The sequence below is a fragment of the Chelonoidis abingdonii genome, chromosome 3 (assembly GCF_003597395.2).
Source record: "Chelonoidis abingdonii isolate Lonesome George chromosome 3, CheloAbing_2.0, whole genome shotgun sequence".
NCBI classification, from domain to species: Eukaryota; Metazoa; Chordata; order Testudines; family Testudinidae; genus Chelonoidis; species Chelonoidis abingdonii.
The window spans coordinates 61,665,337-61,689,024 of NC_133771.1; the positions used below are offsets into that span (position 1 = coordinate 61,665,337).

At 40.4% G+C, this 23,688-nt stretch overlaps 1 protein-coding gene across 5 annotated transcripts in view; it reads right to left on the bottom strand.

The window, feature by feature from the left end:
• COL12A1 (collagen type XII alpha 1 chain) overlaps positions 1-23,688 on the bottom strand; it is a 141,339-nt gene that overhangs the window by 82,086 nt on the left and 35,565 nt on the right. For 4 of the 5 annotated variants that reach the window (XM_075063807.1, XM_075063806.1, XM_075063809.1 and 1 more), the window contains 6 exons: positions 21,989-22,261; positions 18,425-18,697; positions 7,539-7,808; positions 5,680-5,946; positions 1,860-2,049; positions 637-758 (listed from right to left, as the gene is read on the bottom strand). The exons of the other annotated variant lie outside the window; for it this stretch is intronic. In XM_075063807.1, the coding sequence (XP_074919908.1) occupies positions 637-758; positions 1,860-2,049; positions 5,680-5,946; positions 7,539-7,808; positions 18,425-18,697; positions 21,989-22,261 (1,395 nt within the window). The remainder of the gene's footprint in view (positions 1-636; positions 759-1,859; positions 2,050-5,679; positions 5,947-7,538; positions 7,809-18,424; positions 18,698-21,988; positions 22,262-23,688) is intronic. 5 annotated transcript variants of the gene reach the window in all.

Consider the following 23,688-nt stretch of genomic DNA (forward strand, 5'->3'; position numbering starts at 1 on the left):
CCACTTCAAGCCAGGGGGTCCAGCAGCATCCATGACTGTGGGGGTATGGGGTAATGGTCAATATGAGTCAGTCCAGACACACAGGCCCAACACCACACACAGGGAGAGTAGATGCCTTGACCATTACATGTATTGTTCCTCAGCCCTGTGCACAATATCCCAGAGGTGAAATTCATACCTGTGCAGTCAGCAAACAAAAGGCCTATGCCCACTTATGACCTATTTTAAGGATGCTAAGTGGTGGATAGGCCCTGTTCTGGCTCTCTGTGCAGAGGTGTATTTCACCCTGTGTGCATAACTCACTTATGAGACCAGCATTCTCTGATCAAGCATTTGGCCCTGTATGCGAGAAGTTAGGCATGTATAGCTTCTAAATACAGTGAACTTGGTCTCGACTAATCAGCACTGCTTAACAGTAGTGACCCTTTAATAAAAGTGGAAGAGAACTGTACTCATGAATTTAGACATACTTGAGGATGCAGGTTTTACTATTCATCAAACCCTGTAAATAAATGTTTGTTAGTTAAATGTCTTGCAGCACCTTATGATAAAAGTGACAGGGAAATGCTAAACCTATCTGAAACATTAGAAAACAAAAGACAGATATTCCATTTGCCGCAATGTGATCAGGTTTACCTCCGGCTAAGAATGGCATCACAGTGACATCTGAAAGGGTGGTCATTTCTTGGCCAACCAGTGGTGCACTCTCCCCTCCTTCAAACATTCCAAAAACATTTACCTTATAGGTAGTGCCTGCCCTACAATAGTAAAAAAAATACATGGATATGTCAAATCAATTTGATCAACTAAATGCTGAGGTATCACCAATAAATATATTAGATCTTTTAACGTGGATTTGATGGCTTTTTCTCACACATAAAGCATAATCATAGTTTCTATACTGACTATTACTATATTATGTTATATGGCATAGTACATATTCTAAATCCATATGTCTGTGTTTGCTTACATACCTCTTAACTTCAGTGAGAGTTTTCCTTAAGGAAGTATCTGAGTGAAGAACTAAGGAATTGATGATTTGGCCCTTCATTACATTAAAGATAGCTACTCGGTTTTTTTCTATACAGGAGAGGTCCAGAAATGTAAAGCCCGGCGTCCTGTGCCTCAGCTGATATAATGCAGTGTAATTCCATTGAAGTCAAAGGAGCTCTCCCGCTTCATACCAGCTGAGTATCTGGTTCCAGATCTGTAACTGTATACCATAGTTTGTTCATCTGAGGTCAGATTTTTAATGGTGCCACTCTGAGCATGCCCAGCTGACACACATACAATTCCTGATGCTCCTGTGCAATTCCCAGTGCTGATGGAGGAGTATGACATGCTCAGAATTGCATCTTTAAATCTCTGGGTCTTCCCCATAATGAACATAGAGTTCTATCCAGAACTGAACTAGACTGCTACAGTTTTAGCTTCAAAATTCTTTAGAAAAAAGTTTGGACAACTCAATCTTCTCCTCTGCTTCTAGTATCGAGCATGTCGTCTTGCTCTCTCACATGCCCCAGTGAGATCACAAACAGAACATTGGAATCCATGCTTGCAGATGCCTTTCTGGAGTTGATTAAAAATTCCCTGGAAGCTCCTGGCCCTTAAAGGTTTTTCTTACTTATGCTTGATTCTATCCTACCTATTAGCCTCTGTATCATCGTGGCCCTAGTGCAGCCTTTATCTACAATAGCATTAAAACTAAGGAAAAAGGGGTATCTTTGTGAAAAAACACATACTTTTTTCATAAACACATTGCTGTAAAGAAGGGATGGTAAAGCTATTTATAACCTGAGCCATTTTCTTTCTATTAATTAAACTATTAACACAAAATTAAAAAGAATTATTAGCCATACCTAAGCTCCTCCAATACAACTGTATTGTCATATGGCCCAACAATTAGTTCTCCAAGTCTATCTTCTCCTGTCGGATGGAAAGTTATTTTGTAACCTCTCACTTCCCCAGGGGCTGGCTCCCAAGTTACTCTGAAACTTGACATAGTGGAATCAGAAGTTTTCAGGTTTCTGGGTGGTTTATACGGAGAGGCTGCCAGGATCAAAGGGGAAAAAAGCCATAATTTAGATCATTTATGTATACGAAAAATATTAGTAAACACTACTGCAAAAAGCTCATGTACAACTGACATCGGTTATTAATCGTGTATTTTTCAATTTTAAACAATATTGTAAAAGCACCTATTCCAGGCTCGTACTGGATTTGCTTGACATAATCACTAGTACCAAGCCATGAGAGGCAAGACCAGATGCTTGCTCTCAACCAGAACCAGAAAATAAGAAAATTACCAACCAGACATTAAAACAAGCCCAACCGTCCTCACCCACAAATACTACCAGACCTTCTCAGCCTCTTCCTCCTTAGGGGTAAAGAGACAGGCCTTGCAGCATGTCCTGAAGTTCAAAAGATTCAGGCTATTTCACACCAAGGAGGGAAATAAATTCCAAAGTTGAGGCCCTTCATAAAAAATGCCCTGCCAGCAGTTCCCTCCTTTTGTACTCAGAAGGCAGCATGGCAGGTCTCAAGCCATTTAGAGATTGACATGTCAAACTTTACTCTCTATTTTGAAACTAACCGGCAGCTAGTTCAGATCAGAGCGCACTGGTGTCATGTGCTCCTGGTGAGAGACACTGCTTAGCAAACAAGTGGTTGATAGACATGGCAATTTCTCACATAGTCCTTGAAAGACCTTACTGTATTAAGTTTACATATTATTGTGGGCCAGGATTCTATGCAATCTCTCGAGAGGGAGATGGGGTAAAGGTCCTAGGTCAACTTTTCTAGCTCTTTAATCATTTTTGTTGCTCTTCTCTGGACTTTCTCCAATTTGTTCATGAGTATTCCCCAATTCCAGTTTTACAATAATCCAGCTGTCTGAAGCTACACCCTGAGGAGAAGGTCATTTCTTGCTGATTACTTGTTCCCAAAGACCAAGATCAAGGCCCAAGCTGTATAAAGAAATGGCTGCTCTGGCCAGCTTTCATTCTGGTTCAGTATCTAAGAGGATGAACTTGTGACCACAGGAAACACCTAGTTGTGGGTTTTGAAGGACTTACACCTATCAGTGTTCTAGTTTGGAATCGGGATTGACCTCTGGTAAGCTTTTTAGAATGTGTGTACATTCTTGTATTGTTTTAATACATTTTCTCTGAAATGCTTTTACTTTAAGAATAAATGTGCTTGCTTAGAAGGAACTGCATGATAACTTATAACTGCTGACAATATATGGTAATAGTTCTTGAACAGAAAGCAAAGCACAGGCACGACCACCCGTCTTTAAGGCCATTTGGCTTGCTGGGGATATCACCATGTAAGGCAGGGAGCTAACGAATGGTGGGCATACCCCCTCACTTAATAGATCATGAATAACTTTGTCACATCTTCCAGTTACTTCCTCATCCTAGCCAAATGACACCAGCCTTGTCTAGCTGGAGACTCAGCTATCTAGCTGTTCATGTCTCAGTCCTTACCAAGCACTGGGTAAGGTGCTCAACAGAACTACCTTAATCAGATATGTAACAGAGTGGCTTGCCCCTGAGCTGAAGAGCCTGGGGCTAAGTCAACCTTGATTACAGGATGAGCCCCACCTGAGAGGAATCAGCTGATTCCAATATAAAGAGGGAGGAAAGCTCAGGAATCTGTGGCAGTGTCTGCAGAGAGTGAGGAAAACTCTCCAGGCAGGGAGAGACTCTGGTCAAGCAGGGGAGGGAATGCAATGGTCCCTGGCAGAAAGGCCTGGGAGAAGGAGCAGGAGAAACTTTGGGTTGTGTGGACTTATGAATGGTCTTCATATTGGGATTTTTAGTTTTATTTACCACTTATTTGATATTAATAACCCCAGTCCCCAAGCAGGGGTATTTTCTGACAAATAAAAAGCTTAAAGTGAACAATCTAAGAGGGGAAACTGAGGCAGTCTGCCTGTAGCATGATCCTAGGCCATGTGGAGGTATCTGGGTGGCAGCTAGTCTGATTACAGAATAAAACAGATATGAAGCTGAGTGTCATCAGTATCTTGAAAGCACTATAGCACATGCTTCCTCCCTAACTCTCCTAATAGCCTCATACACATGTGGAAGAAGAGGGACAAGACAGAGCTGTCCAGAATCCCACAAGGCAGTCCTTGAAGAAGAGCTATTATGCAGAACCATCTAAAAACTGACAGGGAAGACCTGTTTTCTCCCACTTGAGTTCACAAGTAGGTCAGATAGATATTCAGTCACCAGGAGGAGATCATCTACTACAATGCTACAATGCCTGTGCAGTCTCTATGTCATAGCCTTGTCTGTACCACAATTAACACAGGCCATGGAGATCTTAGGCAGCTGGGTATCTGAGAATTATCTCACCACAACTTTCCCAATAACCATAACCAAGGCTTGCAAGCTAGTCATTTGACAATAGCTCACCAGACTGTCAGTGTCAAGTAACAGTCTTACAAGCACTTTCTTAATACAAGCCAGCAAGCTGCCTTTCCTAACCAAAATGTTCACAATCTCCACCAATAATGGACACATTTCTTCCTCCTTGAGCACCACCAGCTATGCATGAGATGGGTCCAAAGTGCAAGTTGTGGCACAATGTGCTCACAATGACTCTAGTGCCCCAGTGAGCCACACTGGCAGCAACTGAAGCAGAAAAGTTGTAACATTTGTCTCTTTCAGATATTGCCCTATATCCATGGAAGAACACAATTAAATCCAAATCTATCTGATTTTCTCTGCAAAGCACCAGATAATTGCATTGCAAAAGGAAGCACTTTTTTATTTTTATATTATGTATGGAGATAGCCTATCTCCTAGAACTGGAAGGGACCCTGAAAGGTCATCGAGTCCAGCCCCCTGCCTTCACTAGCAGGATCAAGGACTGATTTTGCCCCAGATCCCTCGTGAAAGACCTGATGCAGAAGATTCTTGGCTTCAATCTCCCACGAAGCTCATGGGCAATCATACACCACATCCACACAAACCATGGCAGATACAGATACTTGCTACACAAATGGAAAATTAAAGATTCTCCAGAGTGCTACTATGGTCACCTAGAACAGACCATGGAACATATAACAACTCAATGCCCGATTAGCAAATACTAAGGAGACATCACCACAATTCAATCTGCTACTTCAGATGCAATTATTTGGCGTAACCATTTAAATGTCAATGTGTAGTTGTTGCTCTATATTTATATCAGCCATATGAAGAAGACCCATGAGGACAATGCCAAGGAATAAGTTCCCCAAAGGCCACTTCAAGAACACCTGAGACCAAAGACAAATTACAAAGTCCTAACAAAGCACTGAGAAGTGGTCTGTTGAAGTAACAATATTCTCTCACAAAACTGCCCAGAAACACTTATTTTTCATTGACTTCTAAGGACCAGCCACCAGAACAGGTTTGCTGCTCTAACAAAAGTGGTATACCCCAATCTCAAATAGCAGGAGGCAACGATCAGGCCATGGCACAGGTACAATTTTCAACAGTCCCAACTCCATGCCCATCCTGTAGCAATTTTTTGTTAATTCCTGTTCTTGGAGATTTGGCACATAATGGATTAGCTAACACCTGGTCTACTTACTGTACAATTGCTTTTCTACTCCCTACAATGAATACCTTTAATCATAAGCTTTTTACTGTTTATTCAAATTTAATTATATATAATACATACCTGTTGTTCCTTCTCCTTGCCTGTGTTTTCCTTCCCCAGATTTATACATTGGAATAACAGAGATGTTGTATTTGGTTAGAGGCTGAAGTCGTTTTAACACTGTAGCTGTGGAAGTAGCTGGTACTTTTGCAACCACCTGTCTTCCTCCACTGACAGGTCGGTAAACTACACGATAGCTCACAACTTTCCCAGGTGCAGGCTGCCATGTAACTCTCATTGAATTCTCCGTCTCTTCATCTACTCTCACCCTCCTGGCATTTGGTGACACTTTTCAGTGTAAAAATATGGATAAATATTTATTTTGTCACATACAAACATGCACAGATATGTCTACACATTCATTCAGCACTACAAATATCATCTGTGATTTGTCCTTCCATATTACAGCATATCATTAAACAGGAGTTCATTTGTGGTTCTAAGAGCCCACCATGAAAACTTTCTGATCCCGCTGGAGTAAATTAACACAACAGCTATGCTTAGATAACTATGCTTTCCATCACAGAGCAAAAAAATGAGCAATTCATGTAATATAGCAATCCAGCATAATAGGGAGTTCTACAAAGTAAAACATCATTTTTGGTAACCTATTGTTTAAATAATGAGTTCAGCACTTCCAAATGCTAGTGCTAAAGGGCCAAATCCTGCAGACATGACTTGACTGTTTTTCTGAGGGGGGGAAAGGAGGATTTTTTTATACAGGCAAATCTCCCTGTGAAGCCGTTTTTCAGACCAAAGAGGTTCAGATTGTTCTGATAAGGTACTGACAAGCATCCAAACTATTAGATGGTTATCTCAAAACAAACAGACCAGCCCACCTCTAATCTTTGTAAGTCTCCCACCTCTAGTCTTAAGGCAATAACAATTCTGAAGAGTGTGGATGTCTCATAAAGAACTTCAGTTTCACTCTCCAGGCAATAACACCCAGGCTTTTTAAGTCATGTTCCTGCCTTGTAGCAAACACCATCAAATAAAAAACCTGAAGTGAAATGAAAAGCATGTCTGGATCTGGCTGTCAGCTGGGCATGCTACCCTAGGTTTTGGCAATGCAGAGCCTTCTTGGCGTGCCAGAGTCAGAGTTGGTTTTCACTTCACTAAGAGCTATGCCACAGAATGCTGAAATAACCTTTCTCAGCATTTGGAACTGGTCATAGACTCATAGGCTTAGAAGGGACTGCAAGGGTCATCTAGTCTTTCCATTCTGGTCTGTTCACTTTCAAACAGCTGTAACATTAGGAAGATTAATACTATGTGGTGTTGGTCACATAAGAAAAATCTAGAACTGTGAGTAAGATGTAGCCAACTTCAACCCACTCACCTGAGCCTGGGAGGAGGAAATCACGGGGCAGGAAACTTACTAATCCCAATGGAATGAACTCTGACTTTCCTCTCTACCCTGGTCACTTGTTCCTCCCATTTCTCCCCCAACAATACACCCTCCAACCCACAAAGCCCCAGTAACTATCCCCAGACTCTGCCACTCTACTCACATTAAACTGTAGCTTACTCTCTAAGTAACCCCGTTAATTTCAGTGGGGACTCCTTGCAGAGTAGGATACAATTTAACATGAATAAAAGTAGCTGAATCTGGTTCCATGAGATATAAATGACTTATGATTATAAATAATCATAGCTCAGAAAAAAAGTGGAGGGTTGGTACCTCACTGAGTTGAGATGGGCAAGGGTTTGGCTGGTTTTATTAAGGAGGGGGGTTAATAAAAAATAAGGTCTAGTCTCTTGTCAATGCAAGTTGCATTAATAGGAGTACCAAGAGTTTGTGTGTGGGATAATAAGTGTCACAATATCCCAGGTCACAATTCAGGCTGTTCTTTGGGGTGGCTATGCTGTACTGCACTTACCTTCAGTAGTTGCCTCTCCTTCTAGAGGAGCTCCATCTCCACTGCTATAGGAAGCAATGACTGAAATTTTATATTTAGTCTCTGGCTGTAAATTCTCCAGCACAGTATTTATTTCATTTCCAGGAACCGTGCTCTCCCCAGTCTGACCATCATAAAGCGATTTCCATACTATTCTATAACGACGAACTGCTCCTGGAGCTGCTGTCCAAGATAGTCCCATTGTAGTGTCAGTTATGTCTCTAATAAGCAAATCACGAGGTGAGCCACGGTCTGCAAGAAAGGAAGTCATAAGAGAGGGACTATGACTAAGACACAGCTAGCGAATATTACAGCGAAATAGGAACAGAAAAATAAAATGCTCACAGAATAAAATTAAAATGTTCACAAGAACACCAGCTCAAATGAAATACAGTCATTCTTTTATTCTTGTTCAGCAAAACACTTCAGACTATGGTTAACTTTAAATACATGAAGAACGATGAGTACTTGTGGCACCTTAGAGACTAACAAATTTATTTGAGCATAAGCTTTCATGGGCTAAAGCCCACTTCATCAGATGCATGCAGTGGAAAATACAGTAGGAAGATATACAGAGAACATGAAAAAAATGAGTGTTATCATACCAATGCTAATGAGACTAATTGAATAAGGTGGGCTAAAAGCAGGAGACAAAAAACATTTGTAGTGATAATCAGGATGGCCCATTTCAAACAGTTGACAAGAAGGTGTGAGTAACTGTAGGGGGGGAATTAGCATGGGAAAACAGTTTTAGTTTGTGTAATGACCCATCCATTCCATCTTTATTCAAGCCTAATTTAATGGTGTCCATTTTGCATATTAATTTCAGTTCTGCAGTTTCTCATTGAAATCTGTTTTTGAAGTTTTTTTGTTGAATAATTGTGACTTTTAGGTCAGTAATAGAGTGACCAGGGAGGCTGAAGTGTAAATTTGTTAGTCTCTAAGATGCCACAAGTACTCCTCATTCTTTTTGTTGATACAGACTAACATGGCTACCACTTTTAAATACATGAGCAATCTCAACACTACTCAGCAAGACACTCAATCTTGAATACTTTGCTGAACAGGGATGGAATTACTTACATGCTTAAAATTAAGCATTAAAATTAAGCGTGTGCTTCAGTGCTTTGCAGTTAATCTAGGTTAGCTTTATCTTCCAAACTAGCAATTATGCCTCACAATCCATCTTCATCCCAAAAGCTCAAGTAACTTATTTATAGGCAAATAATGAAACCTTGGGTAATTTTTTCCTGATGTTAATTATTTGTGAAAAAAATTCCTTCTAAATTTCTTGAGTCCTTCACCCTTTCTTTACTTGTTCATATCCCCTTATCCTTATATTTGACACTGCCCAAAAACAGCTATCCTCTCACTTTCTTTTATGTCTATATATGCCAATGAGATCCCTTCTTAGGAGTCTACTCCACCACTGATGCAAGGGCATTTATGCATAAAGGGTTTATTGGATTTACCAGAAATAAATCACTTTCCACTGATTGATTACTTCAGACACTTAAGAGTTTTTGTTTGCTTGTTTTTCAGGAAACATTATGCGTCCAACTGCAGTTAATGGAATTTACACCTATGTGACTTGGACCCCGGCTGACCTAAAGCATCAGGTAAGATAATAAAGTTCCTCTGTCATTCTACTTGTTCTTTGTTGTATAACATCTTTAATATAGTAACAGGTTAAGAACTGCACACAGGTTTTTCATGACATGCCCCCATTTAGGAAATATCTGTCATTGTTTTCAGCCCTTCCTTTCTTTCCAGTGCCTGAGAATTATACATTTGGCTGCTACCATTGCTACCAGCACCCGTCTTCCTGAATGGTGTGAGAATATACCTGTCAGCTGCCCCCATTGTATCTATTTACAACTCAGCTATTATGTATTTACAACATAAAGTGTAGTAATTGTAGGCTGGAGGTGCTATCTTGTCTGTACTAAGTTTTGCCAGACTCCTGTTGTATTGTTCTTCATAGCTGGTTGTCCTCACATTTCTTGGAGTGCACTAAACAGTTCCTTAGTTTGTATAATCAAGAAGGTGTAAGCTAGAGGTCTGATGCTCACTTTAATACACCAGTTTCACACCCGTATAACTCTGTTGACTTTAATAGAGCTCACTGGTTTAAAATTAATGAAACAGCCTGGAGGATTAGGTCTATGGAGTATGCTGCGTTCATTGTGACATCATTGTGTACACTTATTAATGGGAGCTAAAATATGCTACTGGAATGGTTAGAGCCCTAGTTTTTTTTCTTTATGCAATGGCAAAGTTGTAGTTATAAACAAAAATCCACACACACACAGATGCAGCGCCTACTTCGACATGTACTCTATGTGGAATTCCTCACTGTTCTCCGTAAGGCCTTCCTGCAGTGAGCAGGGCTGCTTAGCAAGAGGTTCCCTCAAACCAATCTCTGTTCTAGGCTTAAGCAGTGAGGAGGGCCTTGAGCCAGCCCTCTGCACCACAGGTAAGCTTTACCCACAATGACAAGTATCCACTAATATATCTGAGATTGACCAGAGCCATAGAACCAGAATCAAACCTCTCTGAATGCGGGGGAAGTTTCAACCCTAATCCAACCTCCATAGAGCAGGCTCATCTTTGCACATACTATCAGGCGAGAAGTTTATAATTGTGAGCTGATTTCAATGCAGAACTATGCCTGGAAGGATTTTGAGATTGGTCTCAACTTATATACCATGGTTTAATCTTCCTAGGCATCTGTCCTTATTTAAACCCTGATCCAACACATACAATCCCATTGGATATCAGAGGGGTAGCCGTGTTAGTCTGTATCCACAAAAACAACAAGGAGTCAGGTGGCACCTTAAAGACTAACAGATTGAGTTAAACTTTCATGGGTGAAAAACCCACTTCTTCAGATCCATGGAGGGAGCTTAATCCCATTGGAATTGGTAGGACTACTTGTATAAAGGCTAAAGGTTTGAATGATATTGTTGTAGCAATAATCAACAGATTAAATAAACACAGTCTCCTGTTAATTTTGAATCAGTGAAAGAATCATTCCATTTTGGTTTATTGATGATAGGACATAGTTGCTGGAATTTTATTAAAATGTTCTTAGTGGTTGTATCTTTAATAAACAGAATATATTTGTAAATCTTATTTTTCTAAACCCAACCCATTGCTAGTATGTGATCCAGACAAGGATCCTTTGAATATCTCATCACCTTTCTCTGGAGACAACTGGTTTTTCCATTCAAACTTAAACACAAATTCCTTCTATCCTTCTCGCCCGCCACTCTAAATATGACACGCACACAGAGGCACTCCTGATTTCAAAAACAACATTTTAAGATCCAGCTTTTTGTTACAGTTGAATTATTTATTGTCATAAGAAAAAATAACTATACTACTGCATCTTTCAGTGTAACTTTACCCTGTTATGTTACAAGAGCCAGATTCATACTGATATACACTCCATGCAAATTCACTGATTTCAGTCCATTAAGTCAGGGCAGAATTTGGACCCCAAAGAGTAACTTTCCTGGAAGACTGAAAAAAGATTTGTCTTCAAAAGTAAATTACACCAATTTTCTGTCTACTCTAAAGTTTCTGCTCCCAACCCTTGGCTTTTTCATTCAATATAAAAATCTGAATATACTCCAAATGGAAATATTATGGAAAACCCAACATGACAGAATGCACAGATGTTTCACAATAAAAACCTCTTTTTCCATATTTTAATCTAATATAAATATACAAGTCACTTTATATTGATTACTTCAAATCAAGTCTCTGCCACAACGTGATTTCAGTATTAAACTATCTGCTACCACAGCACAATTCTCAGCAAATAACATCGGGATAGTATGGCTAATGATGTGTTGGAGGCACTGCAACAATCACTACATATTTAAACCAATTATTAAATTATTATATGTGCCACTAAATAGCAGAAGAAAATAATTTATTTTCAATGGAGTGTAATCAAGCCCAGCTACCGACAAATGTTAGTTCTGGAAAGAAAAAAGAAATCATATGGAACTAAAGTACCATTTTTTGTTGAATAAAAATAAACTTTGGGCTTCCTACCAAGCCCCTTGGCCTAAATGGAAAAATTTGACTTCAAATAGCTGGAAACTGCTGACAAGACATCTTACCAACTAAGGGAAATTAGACTTTTAATATGTTATACTGCAACTGAGAACATTTATCTAAAATAATACACTAATTTGATTTGCACCTCATGTGTGAGGAATAAGTTTGTAGGCAGATATTTTCACAAGAAGCTACCACATGAATATCTATGGGTCTGGAGGTGGGGGAGAGAAGCAGCTGTGTTTAGAATGTGGTGTAAAGTCCTAAATTATTAAGATTCCACTAAGCATTAACTAAGCTGCTACATTGGGAGTTTAGAAATATTCTTGTTTGGTAACATTACCAGTATAATGTAATGGCTAGTAGGCATACAATTATACCTATTAACCATGTTTAGTTTGTCTGAGAACTACAATTATGCAAATCACATGGTAACTCTGCTTAACTACTATTTATCTGTTTGCACTGCTGCCTATCACTAACTTATCTGAGCAATTATTCTGATTTTCTGTTTAAATGTTCAAGAATCTTAATTGCTAAATGCAGGACCAGCTCTAGGCACCAGCAAAGCAAGCACGTACTTGGGGTGGCACAATTCCAGGGGTGGCATTCTGACCACCTGTGTTTTTGTTTGTTTGTTTGCTTGCTTGCTTGCTTGCTTGAGAAGTTGCAGTCTTGGAGCTTGGGGTGGCAAATATTTTGCTTGGGGCAGCAAAAAACCTAGAGCTGGCCCTGGCTAAATTCTCCAACAAGAAGGATTCTGTGCTAGGCACTGTGGTGTTCAAGAGTTCCAGAATTCACTAGCACAAGCACAGTTGAAGCCTTGCTGTGTCTATAAGCATCAAACCAGTACTGCTGTGTGGACATGTCAAACCATTGCAAAGGCAAGCAAGGCAAGCAACCATTTCCTGCCATCAGAGCCGGATCCAAAGCCCACTGTAGTACTGAAGACTCCCTTTGACTTCAGTGGGCTTTGGCTCAGATTCTCAATGTCTCTACAATAGTTTCCACACTCCAATACATCTGTTAGTCTATAAGGTGCCACAGGACTCTTTGTCGCTTTTTACAGATCCAGACTAACATGGCTACCCTTCTGATACTTTTCTTCATTTAGTATAGACAGACCCTTAGATATAAAACAGGTTCTCCTCCTTCCAGCCCTGAATCTCTTCAAGTCTTCACTTTCCATATCAAGGTTTTGCACCATGCTGAGCCAGAGACACAATATCCAATTTAAGTATGTTTCCTGCACTTGCTTGGCTCCTGTTTCCTGAGCTCTCCAGCAATCATTTTTGCTCCTGAACACCTGACTTAATCAGTTAAGGCTACACCTACACTACTAGCTAGTGGTGGGCGTATAAACACCAGCAAAGCTGCAGTAGCATGGGTAGCTGTAGCAGAGGCACGGCTCTAAGCAATGCCGAGTACAAGCCCAGTTAAAACTGATGGGTCTGTACTCAGTATGGCTGGGCTGGGCCTCCGCTGCTTCTGCTTGAGCTTGATCAGAACTACCCCTAATGTATGTACACCAGCAAAGGAATCTCATCCATAGTTCATAGTGTGACATAACCTAGTCATAAAAAATAAAAGTCTGTATTCTGTTCTCGGTTACATGCTCATAATTCCTTCTGATTTCAGTAGAAGATACACATCTCTATCAGGCCTAAAACGTATACATGTATAGAAATCACATTTATATGAAAATTAATATGTAACCATAAATCTCACATTGATCCATATTTCACTTAAATTAAATGTAAGTTAGATCTGAGCCAATATCCTAAGCAGTCAGAATTTAATCAACTAAGGAAACAAACCCCCTCATGCCGTGCACACTCTGAACTTTTACGACCGGATTCCTTTCTTGTTTACAACAGTGTAAATCACAAGTATCTCCACTGAAGTCAGAAGGCCAGATCCTCACATCCAGCCAAGTTCATCTCAGAGTAGGACGTGTGTGTGTGTGTGTGTGTGTGTGTGTGTGTGTGTGTGTCGGGTGGGACACAAGCAGCTACCTTAACACTACTCCTCATCCAGGCCCTGCTGCTGGTCAAATTGGCCTCTGGCATAAGATAGGAAAACTACTTATGTTGGCTGGTAATGTCTCCCTAGGGGCCATTATGCAGCTGAATACGCTGGCGTGCAGAGCACTCTGGCCACACCTCTTGTCATGTGACATAACCCACTATGCTGGGGAAGTCAGAAGGGGGTAGAACAGAACTTCCTGTGCCAGCTCTCTGCTAGTGGAGGATTCCTCTGCATAAGGGGAGTCCTCACTTGCCCTTTTAGGCCAAGTTGCTGGCTCTTTTTCACAGGAGGTTGAATCAAGGAGCCCTGGATCTGCTCCACCAGAGTTACACCAGCATAAAATTGATATGAGATCAGAATCAGCCCCTGAAAATCTACCTTATCTATTCCAGCAATGAATTAATTACCCAGCAACTAATTAGTTAACTATTTGATATATAATATTTAGAAAATAAGTTCAATTTTTCTTATGTAGTTAATCACTTCCTCTGAGTGGATTTGTTTTTTCCTGCAAGTGGTGTATTTCCCCTGACAAGAAAATTCAAATGATTGCTCAATGGTTATCAAAAGTCAGTTGCAAATGTCAGGGTGAAAAATCTTGGAATGTATCATTGAAAAAAATGCATGAGACAGCACTAAATCTCTTTGAAAGACACTGAGTCCTTGTTTCAGTCTGTATGGAGAAGAACTACGTAATTCAAACATTATGGAAAGTTCCTATGATATGCTAAAAACCTCATTGTCAGGAAATGTCACTTGAGTTAGCCCCATTCACTCTGTAGGAGGTCGTTCATTTCTAAAACATTCTTATGTTGCTATAGAAACAGCAAAAACCCAATAACATATACCTACTAAGAAACCACAATTCATTTCCTGGCAAAAAAAAAACACCCAAGCCCTGAGAAATGGATACAGCACAAGAGTCCCTGAAACTAGAAAGTGAATCAACTATAATGAATCCTCACATCCCAATTCTCACAGCATTAAAAGAAACGGCAGAACTGGGCCATACGACATTTAAATGGAAAGCCTTTCATACTAAGGAAGGAAAGACCATTATTTAATCCCCAATAAAGAATATCTCCAGAGTATAGTAAAATATGCAGTTCTTGTTGTTTACATTACACTAATCTACATTATAAATATTGGGTCAGATTCTGATCTCAGCTTCACTGAGGTTTAAAGCATGATGAGCTGACCCCTCACCTTGCATAAAGCCTGGCACATCTCATTTACTTCAATCGAGTTATGTCAATTTACACCTGCAGAGATTCTGGTCCAGTAACTTCTCTAACATAAGTGGAGTTGCTCTGGAATCACTGTGGTGCAAGCAAGATCAGAATGGGGCCCACTGTATCTTGTTCTGATAAACTGCCATAAATGCTTTTTTTAGTGACATTGTGCTCAAGTTCATATTTAAAATAGTAATGAACTCCTCTGCTTTTAGATGTCTGATGCATTCACCCTCACCAGCAGCAGCTGTGATATCCTTAAGGCGGTTCTCAAAAATCCTAGCTTCCAGCAACAGGGGGCTCATAAAATAGATTTTCATCTTCCAAAGCATGGAGAAATAGATTAGGACTAAACGTACCTGTATAGACTGCCTGACCTAGAGAGAAATTTGTTTTTCTTTAAAAACTGCAAACTATTATCTGTTCAGGTTAAGCTATTAAACAGCCTGTGTATAGTATGTTCTTGTTATCTGACAATATGCCTCTAGGCAGAAAAGGAAACTCTTGCCAGGCCTGCTCTTCCCACCCCCTTTCCCAGGGGAAAACAGATTAGTAAAACAGTAGTTCTCAGTAACAGTTGATTGTTAGCTATTGACTGGATTTCCACTCACCACCCTCACTGTGTTCACCATTATATTCCATTTCTGGGGTATGAAGTGGTTTTGGCTGAGTTGATGTAACCAAATAAAATGGACAACTCAGTGTGCTGCTGGGGGAAATCTTTCTGCGGGTTTTCTTAAGTCTCGTCTGTATGTCAACTTGTGATTTGTGTTGTGTCACTGGGACAGAGAGCTAGGGGACAGCAGCATATGTAGCTCTCCAGTCACTGCAACTGTTATTAGTTGCCTGGGACTAAATCTGACAAAGATAGCTGTGCCTAACTGAGAGATTGGGAATAGGCTGGCGAGAGCTACAAGACTAATTAACACAGTAGCCCAGAACGTAGCAAAGGCACTGGAAGGAAGTGCCAGGGTGGAGAGAGAACCAGAAAGAGGCAGGCTCTCAGAGCCAGTCCCACAAGAGATCTCTAAGGGCAAGATCTCCAACCTCTCCTACCCTTGGTCTAAAGGGCAGAGGGTGATTTGCTATTGTAGATCAGGTGCTGCACAATGCTGTGAAGATGGTGGGGAAACACTGTAAATAAGCCTCATGTGGTGTTTACAAGCAAAGAGTCTCCATGTAGTCTGCGTATGCAGAGGAAGAAAGGCGAGAAGGAGCTTCACCCTGTTATAATTACCACAAATAATGAAGAATACTGTTAGTGTTGCATGAAAAACAAGAAGACCCTCTACAGGTGCCTTCACTGCCACATATCCTGTTTCACTAGCTGAATTCTGTGGTTGGTTTAATTTTCTTTTCCTTTTCACAGTTTCACTTCTGTCACATTTAAAATTCAATACAATTCTATTTAGCTACTGGTAAGGGAAAACTTCTATCAGCCACCTCTGTGAGGTGAAGGGAAGCCAAAGCGGTCAGATCCTGGCTGGGAAAGAGGGATGGCTTACCCCCTTGAAACCTACCACTGCCCTCCAACCAGAGCTTTGTGGTGTCAGGCCCATATATTTTAGAGAGAGGATGAGTATGGAGCAACTTCAGCAGCATTCTCACCTCTGGAGCCTGCAGATATCCAGTCAAGGGCTGATGCAGTTTAAGCATTTTTATCCTCCACAAACTTTCCCCTGATGGTTACTTCTCACCAATAGGTGCACTCAGCCAAGGCTAAAAGAGGCTGAAGACTTGTGCTCTAAAAACGGGCCCAGGACTACTGTCAGCCTTCTCAGATCTGTATGAATGGGGCATGAAAAAAACCTGCTTTATTCCAGGGGGTAGGGAAACCCACCTCCCCACCCCATGCCCAACAAAACAGTAAGGAAGAAAACCCATGTCCCCTATACAGGAATAACTTTCATAGTATGGAATATGGCCCTCCTTTTCTAATTTCTCATCTGCTAAATTCTTCCTTCTCTACTGTCTTTGAACAGTTTATAAAACACTGGGTTTCTGGAATGTGTTTATCCTTGGGCTGGATCAGAAAGCTATGCAAACATTTTATATAGCTGAGATTAGTTGGAGTTCTTTGAAAAACTTTGCACCTGAATTCTTTTAGAAGGAGAAAAGATTAGGCCAGTGCAAACCAAGTGCTGGGAAAGATAAAAGGAAAGGGAAGGGAACACAGGAAGAGATCCAAATGGTAAACAAGGACTACAACTAGCACAGCAACTGAAAGTTTTGGAGGGTTTTTTATCTCAGGGAAACTCCTAGAAAGGACAAGCCTGTCCCATAAGGCTCAACATACTGTAGAACATTTATGTGTTGCAATGGGGAGGAAAAGGATGGTTTTGAAACAATAGGGAAGCGGGATTAGTAAATGCAACAATATACTTTGGAGAGACCGCAAGAAAAAGAAGTTGCCTTAAGTCACTATTCTATACAGCAAACACCTGCGCCTGCCTCAGATCAGCTGACCTGGGCTAGTGAGGCTCAGCTTGCAGGGCTATAAAACCCCTTTGTAAACATGTGAACTTGGGCTGGAGCTCAAATTCTGGGTTCCCATGAGGGGGTGACAATTTTTAGCCCCTCAGCTTGAGACCTGTGAGCCCAACTGAGTTGACCCAGGCCAACAATGGGTCTTTTATTCCAGTGCAGATGTACCCAAAGGGCCCTATTGCCTATTCATTAGAATTCCATGGAGTCACTGGAGAGTTTGGATTTTTTACTTTTGTTTCCTTCCACCATGACTAAACAATAGAAGGAGATACATTTTTAGATTGTTTTATCCATTCTTGTTTCGTTAGTTTTACCTTTTCTCAATTGCCTTATTTATTTTTCTTATCATTTCTCAACCTTCCCTCCATGTATGAAGCATTTTATTTCTTGGTACTGATCAGGGAAAAAACATACCGGTATTTGAAATACTATTCCAAACATTAAACCCAGATAGCAAAGGCTTCATTTACTTTGATGGCGGGCTGGGGGCGCCTTGGGAAGGCACTGATTTCTCCAGGAGTTAAGGTCTGTGCCAGTTTGAATCTCATAGCTTTCATGTCACAATATACTATTGTTCCTTTTCATGCGGCTTTCTCTTATTTGAGAAACTAAGAAAAATAAATAGGCACTGCATTTACTGATATACACATTTATTACAAGATGAATTCACTATTACATGTTTTACTCTGCCACTGTCATCTTTCAAAGGATCTAGAGCTGAGTAATGAGATTTATTACATTAGACACATTTACTCTTTTCCTTTGGTTCCTGCACTGGCAAAACAGTGATCTTAAAATCTGGACTTGGTGCTTTTATATAAAATCACCCCTGAGATAAGGCCCATTTATCAGTTTGAAATTCTTAAATTCTAAACCACAACCAGATTTTTTTCATATTCTTCTTATTCTTACTCATTTACATTGCATTAGTACACATAGACATGATGCATATTTTCACTTCATTAGAAACTTCAGGAATGTGGTGCAATTTAAAGCACCTAAAACATAACCTAATAAATGAATGATTATATACTATCTAAAAATAATTACCTTCAAGTGTTTCTCCTTGCCCAGGAAGGGCATCCCCTGGTCCAGATGCATACAAGGCAGTCACAGACAGTGCATATCTGGTGCCTTGTTCTAAAACTCTCAGCACTGTAGTGGTAGTATCACCCCTTGTGGTTACCTCCTTGGTATCACCTCCAGCCACTGGAGTATACGTTATACGGTACCGCTGTACTTTGCCAGGTGCTGCACTCCAAGATAACTTCATTGTGGATGTTGTAGCATCAGAAACTCTCAAATTTCTTGGACTTCCTCGGGCTATACATGTGAAAAGACATTGAAAGTATATCATAAAAAAGCCTCATTTCTTTCTTTCTTTTCAGATCATTCTAAGAAAGAGTAGCGTATGTTCTAAAGTGATTCCTGGATCACTTCCAGACTGCTCAGGAAATTCCAGGATTCAGCCCAGAGCATTGATCTAAGACCTGAAAGGAATTTTTTAAATACAACTTCACAAGAAGTTATTCCCTAAGGTAAATTAGAGCTTTGGGATATCTTTTAAGTGTTTTTGAAACTACCATGATATAATACTTAATTTTGATAAAACTCTATTGAACATCTATGATATAGTAAAGCTTTTGATACCATCATGATAACATGCTCCCTGTCCCATCTCCCATGGTCACACATATCCATTAAGACGCAGCCTGAGGACTCTAAGTTTTGACTTCCTACTACAGTGCAAAGACTCAGGCTCAATCCTGGAATTTGCAGAGCACTTTCAATTTGATCCAGCAAATCACTTAAGCATATCAATGGGCTTCAGTATGAATGGGGCACAAAAAAAACCCTGCTTATTCCATGGGGTGGGGGAAGACACCTCCTCAACCTATCCCCAACAAAACAGTAAGGAAGAAACCCATGTCCCCTACACAGGAATAATTTCCATAGTATGGAATATTGCCCTTCATTTCTAATTTCTCATCTGCTAAATTCTACCTTCTCGACCGTCTTTGAACAGTTTATAAAACACTGGGCCTCTGGAATGTGTTTATCCTTGGGCTGGATCAGATAGCTATGCAAACATTTTATATAGCTGAGATAAGCTGGAGTTCTATGGAAAACTTTGCACCTCAATGTTTTTAGTGAAGAAAAGATGGGACAAGTGAAGACCAAGTCCTGGGAAAGATAAAAGGGAAGGGAAGGGAAAACAGGAAAAGATCCCAAATGGTGAACAAGGACTTCAACAGCAACCGAATGTTTTGTGGGGGGGTTTCCTCAGGGAGACTCCTAGAAAGGACAAGCCTGTCCCACAAGGCTCAACACACGGTAGAACATTTATGTGTTGCAATGGAGAGGAAAAGGATGGATTTGAAAGAACAGGGAAGTGGGATTAGTAAATGCAACAATATACTTTGGAGAGACCGCAAGAAAAAGAAGGTGTTGCTTTATGTCCCTACAACTACACAGCAATCAAACATCTGGTTGGCCCAGATCAGCTAACTTGAGCTAGTGAGGCTTAGGCTGCATGGCTGTAAAACAACTTTGTAAATGTTTGAGCTCAGGCTAAAGCTCAAATTTTGGGATCCCTTGAGAGAGCAGCAATTTTCAGCCCCGTAGCTCAAGATCTGCGAGCCCAACTGAGTTGACCCAGGCCAACAGTGGGTCTTTTATTCCAGTGTAGATGTACCCAAAGGGCTCTATTGCCTATTCATTAGAATTCCATGGAGTCACTGGAAAGTTTGGATTTTCCTTTTGTTTCCTTCCACCATGACTAAACAACAGCAGGATATACATTTTCCGAATGTTTTATCCCCTCTTGTTTGGCTAGCTTTACCTTTTCTCGATTGCCTTATTTATTTTTCTTACTATTTCTCAATCTTCCCTCCATGGACTAACCATTCTATCTCTTGGTACTGATCAGGGGAAAAAAACACATTTGAAACATTATTCCAAACATTAAACCCAGATAGCAAAGACTTCATTTATTTTGATGGTGGGCGGGGGGCACCTTAAAGAGGCATAGATTTCTCCAGGAGTTAATGTCTGTGCCAATTTTTGCACCAAGTAGATAGTCAAGTCATCCAAGTATGCCGCTAGTTACATTCTCACCTCATTTCAGAAGCTAATATGACTTATGCAATATTTCAGCTACATCCTACCATCTTCATCTTAAATTCATGGGAAACATGACCTAATTTTAAGTTGCACTTTTAGTCTTAGCTGCAAAAGATATTTTCATTTGTCTCCAAAACTGTTGTGCTCTTATTCTTATCTTCTTTACCTGGAAAGGTTTTGTCTAAATATCCACAAATTTTCAATTTTCTATTTTAAATAAAATACAGTACCATTCAGTGAGCATGTGCCCAATGTCGATCCTTATAGATCTTTGGAATCCTTTCTTACCGTGAATTATGCAATTTTGTTGACAGATCAAAAGCTTCTGGCCAAAGTGTCCTGGCCTAGTTTGAGACTTAATTGTGTGAAAAGTTCATTTTGTTACTCTAGATAACTGTATATATGCCACATATAGAAATGCAACATGGGTGTTCTCTGAAGTTTCGTACTACCACGCTTAATTATCAATATTTCCATGTTACCACCTGGGGCCTCCACTGTTATGCAAAGGACACCTACATTTATAAGCTATTTTTACCTTGAATCTCATAATGAGAACTGCCTTGCTTTCAGTTTCTCAGACTAAAATTTAGTCTGCAAGACTAGTTTAATGTATTTCAGTACAAAAGTATAGTACACACATTTCCTGATTGCACTGCGAAAGGCTTTTCCTATTTGGCGAACTCTTCCAGGAGGCTGAACATTAATTTGAATCTCATAGCTTTCATGTTACAATATACTATTGTTCCTTTTCATGTGTCTTTTTCTTATTTGAGAAACTGAGATAAATAAAGGGGCATTTCATTACTGATATTCACATATATTACAAGATGACTTCAGTATCACACATTTTACTCTGCCACTGTCATCTTTCAAAGGATCTAGAGCTGAGTAATGAGATTTATTACATTAGACACATTTATGAGCAGAGTGGCACAGCAGAAGTATGCTAGGCCCGTAACCCAGAGCTTGATGGATCAGAACCATCCTCTGCTACACCTGTGCTTATTTCTTTTGGCGGGGGGGTAGCTCAGTGGTTTGTACATTGGCCTGCTAAACCCTGGGTTGTGAGTTCAATCCTTGAGGGGGCCATTTAGGGAACTGAGGTAAAAATCTGTCTGGGGATTGGTCCTGCTTTGAGCTGGGAGTTGGACTAGATGACCTCCTGAGGTCCCTTCCAACCCTGATATTCTGACTCTTTTCCTTCTATTCCTGCACTGGCAAAACAGTGGGGTTAAAATCTGGGCTGGGTGTTTTTATATAAAACCACCCCTGAGATAAGGCCCATTTATCAATTTGAAATTCTTAAATTCTAAACCACAACCAGATTTTTTTCATATTCTTCTTATCCTTATTCATTTACATTCCAGTAGTGCATACAGGCATGACTCATATTTTCACTCTGTAGAAACATCAGGAATGTGGTGCAATAAAAGCATCTAAAATGTAACCAAATAAATGAATGATTATATACTATCTAAAAATAATTACCTTCAAGTGTTTCTCCTTGCCCAGGAAGAGCGTCCCCTGGTCCAGATGCATACAAGGCAGTCACAGACAGTGCATATCTGGTGCCTTGTTCTAAATCTCTTAGCACTGTAGTGGTAGTATCACCCCTTATGGTTACCTCCTTGGCTTCACCTCCGGCCACTGGAGTATACGTTATACGGTACCGCTGTACTTTGCCAGGTGCTGCACTCCAAGATAACTTCATTGTGGATGTTGTAGCATCAGAAACTCTCAAATTTCTTGGACTTCCTCGGGCTATACATGTGAAAAGACATTGAAAGTATATCATAAAAAAGCCTCATTTCTTTCTTTCTTTTCAGATCATTCTAAGAAAGAGTAGCGTATGTTCTAAAGTGATTCCTGGATCACTTCCAGACTGCTCAGGAAATTCCAGGATTCAGCCCAGAGCATTGATCTAAGACCTGAAAGGAATTTTTTAAATACAACTTCACAAGAAGTTATTCCCTAAGGTAAATTAGAGCTTTGGGATATCTTTTAAGTGTTTTTGAAACTACCATGATATAATACTTAATTTTGATAAAACTCTATTGAACATCTATGATATAGTAAAGCTTTTGATACCATCATGATAACATGCTCCCTGTCCCATCTCCCATGGTCACACATATCCATTAAGACGCAGCCTGAGGACTCTAAGTTTTGACTTCCTACTACAGTGCAAAGACTCAGGCTCAATCCTGGAATTTGCAGAGCACTTTCAATTTGATCCAGCAAATCACTTAAGCATATCAATGGGCTTCAGTATGAATGGGGCACAAAAAAAACCCTGCTTATTCCATGGGGTGGGGGAAGACACCTCCCCACCCCATCCCCAACAAAACAGTGAGGAAGAAACCCATGTCCCCTACACAGGAATAATTTCCATAGTATGGAATATTGCCCTTCATTTCTAATTTCTCATCTGCTAAATTCTACCTTCTCGACCGTCTTTGAACAGTTTATAAAACACTGGGCCTCTGGAATGTGTTTATCCTTGGGCTGGATCAGATAGCTATGCAAACATTTTATATAGCTGAGATAAGCTGGAGTTCTATGGAAAACTTTGCACCTCAATGTTTTTAGTGAAGAAAAGATGGGACAAGTGAAGACCAAGTCCTGGGAAAGATAAAAGGGAAGGGAAGGGAAAACAGGAAAAGATCCCAAATGGTGAACAAGGACTTCAACAGCAACCGAATGTTTTGTGGGGGGGTTTCCTCAGGGAGACTCCTAGAAAGGACAAGCCTGTCCCACAAGGCTCAACACACGGTAGAACATTTATGTGTTGCAGTGGGGAGGAAAAGGACGGATGTGAAAGAATAGGGAAGCGGGATTAGTAAATGCAATAATATATTTTGGAGAGACCTCAAGAAAAAGAAGATGTTGCCTTAAGTCACTATGTCTACACAGCAACCAAACACCCGTGGTTGGCCCAGATCACCTGACTTGGGCTAGTAGGGCTCTGGATACAGGAGTGTAAAGCCCCTTTGTAAACATTTGGGCTCGGGCTGGAGCTCAAATTCTGGGATCCCATGAGGCGGTGACAATTTTAGCCCCGCAACTTGAGACCTGCGAGCCCAACTGAGTTGACCCAGGCCAACAGTGGGTCTTTTATTCCAGTGTAGACGTACCCAAAGAGCTCTATTGCCTATTCATTAGAATTCCATGGAATCACAGGAAAGTCT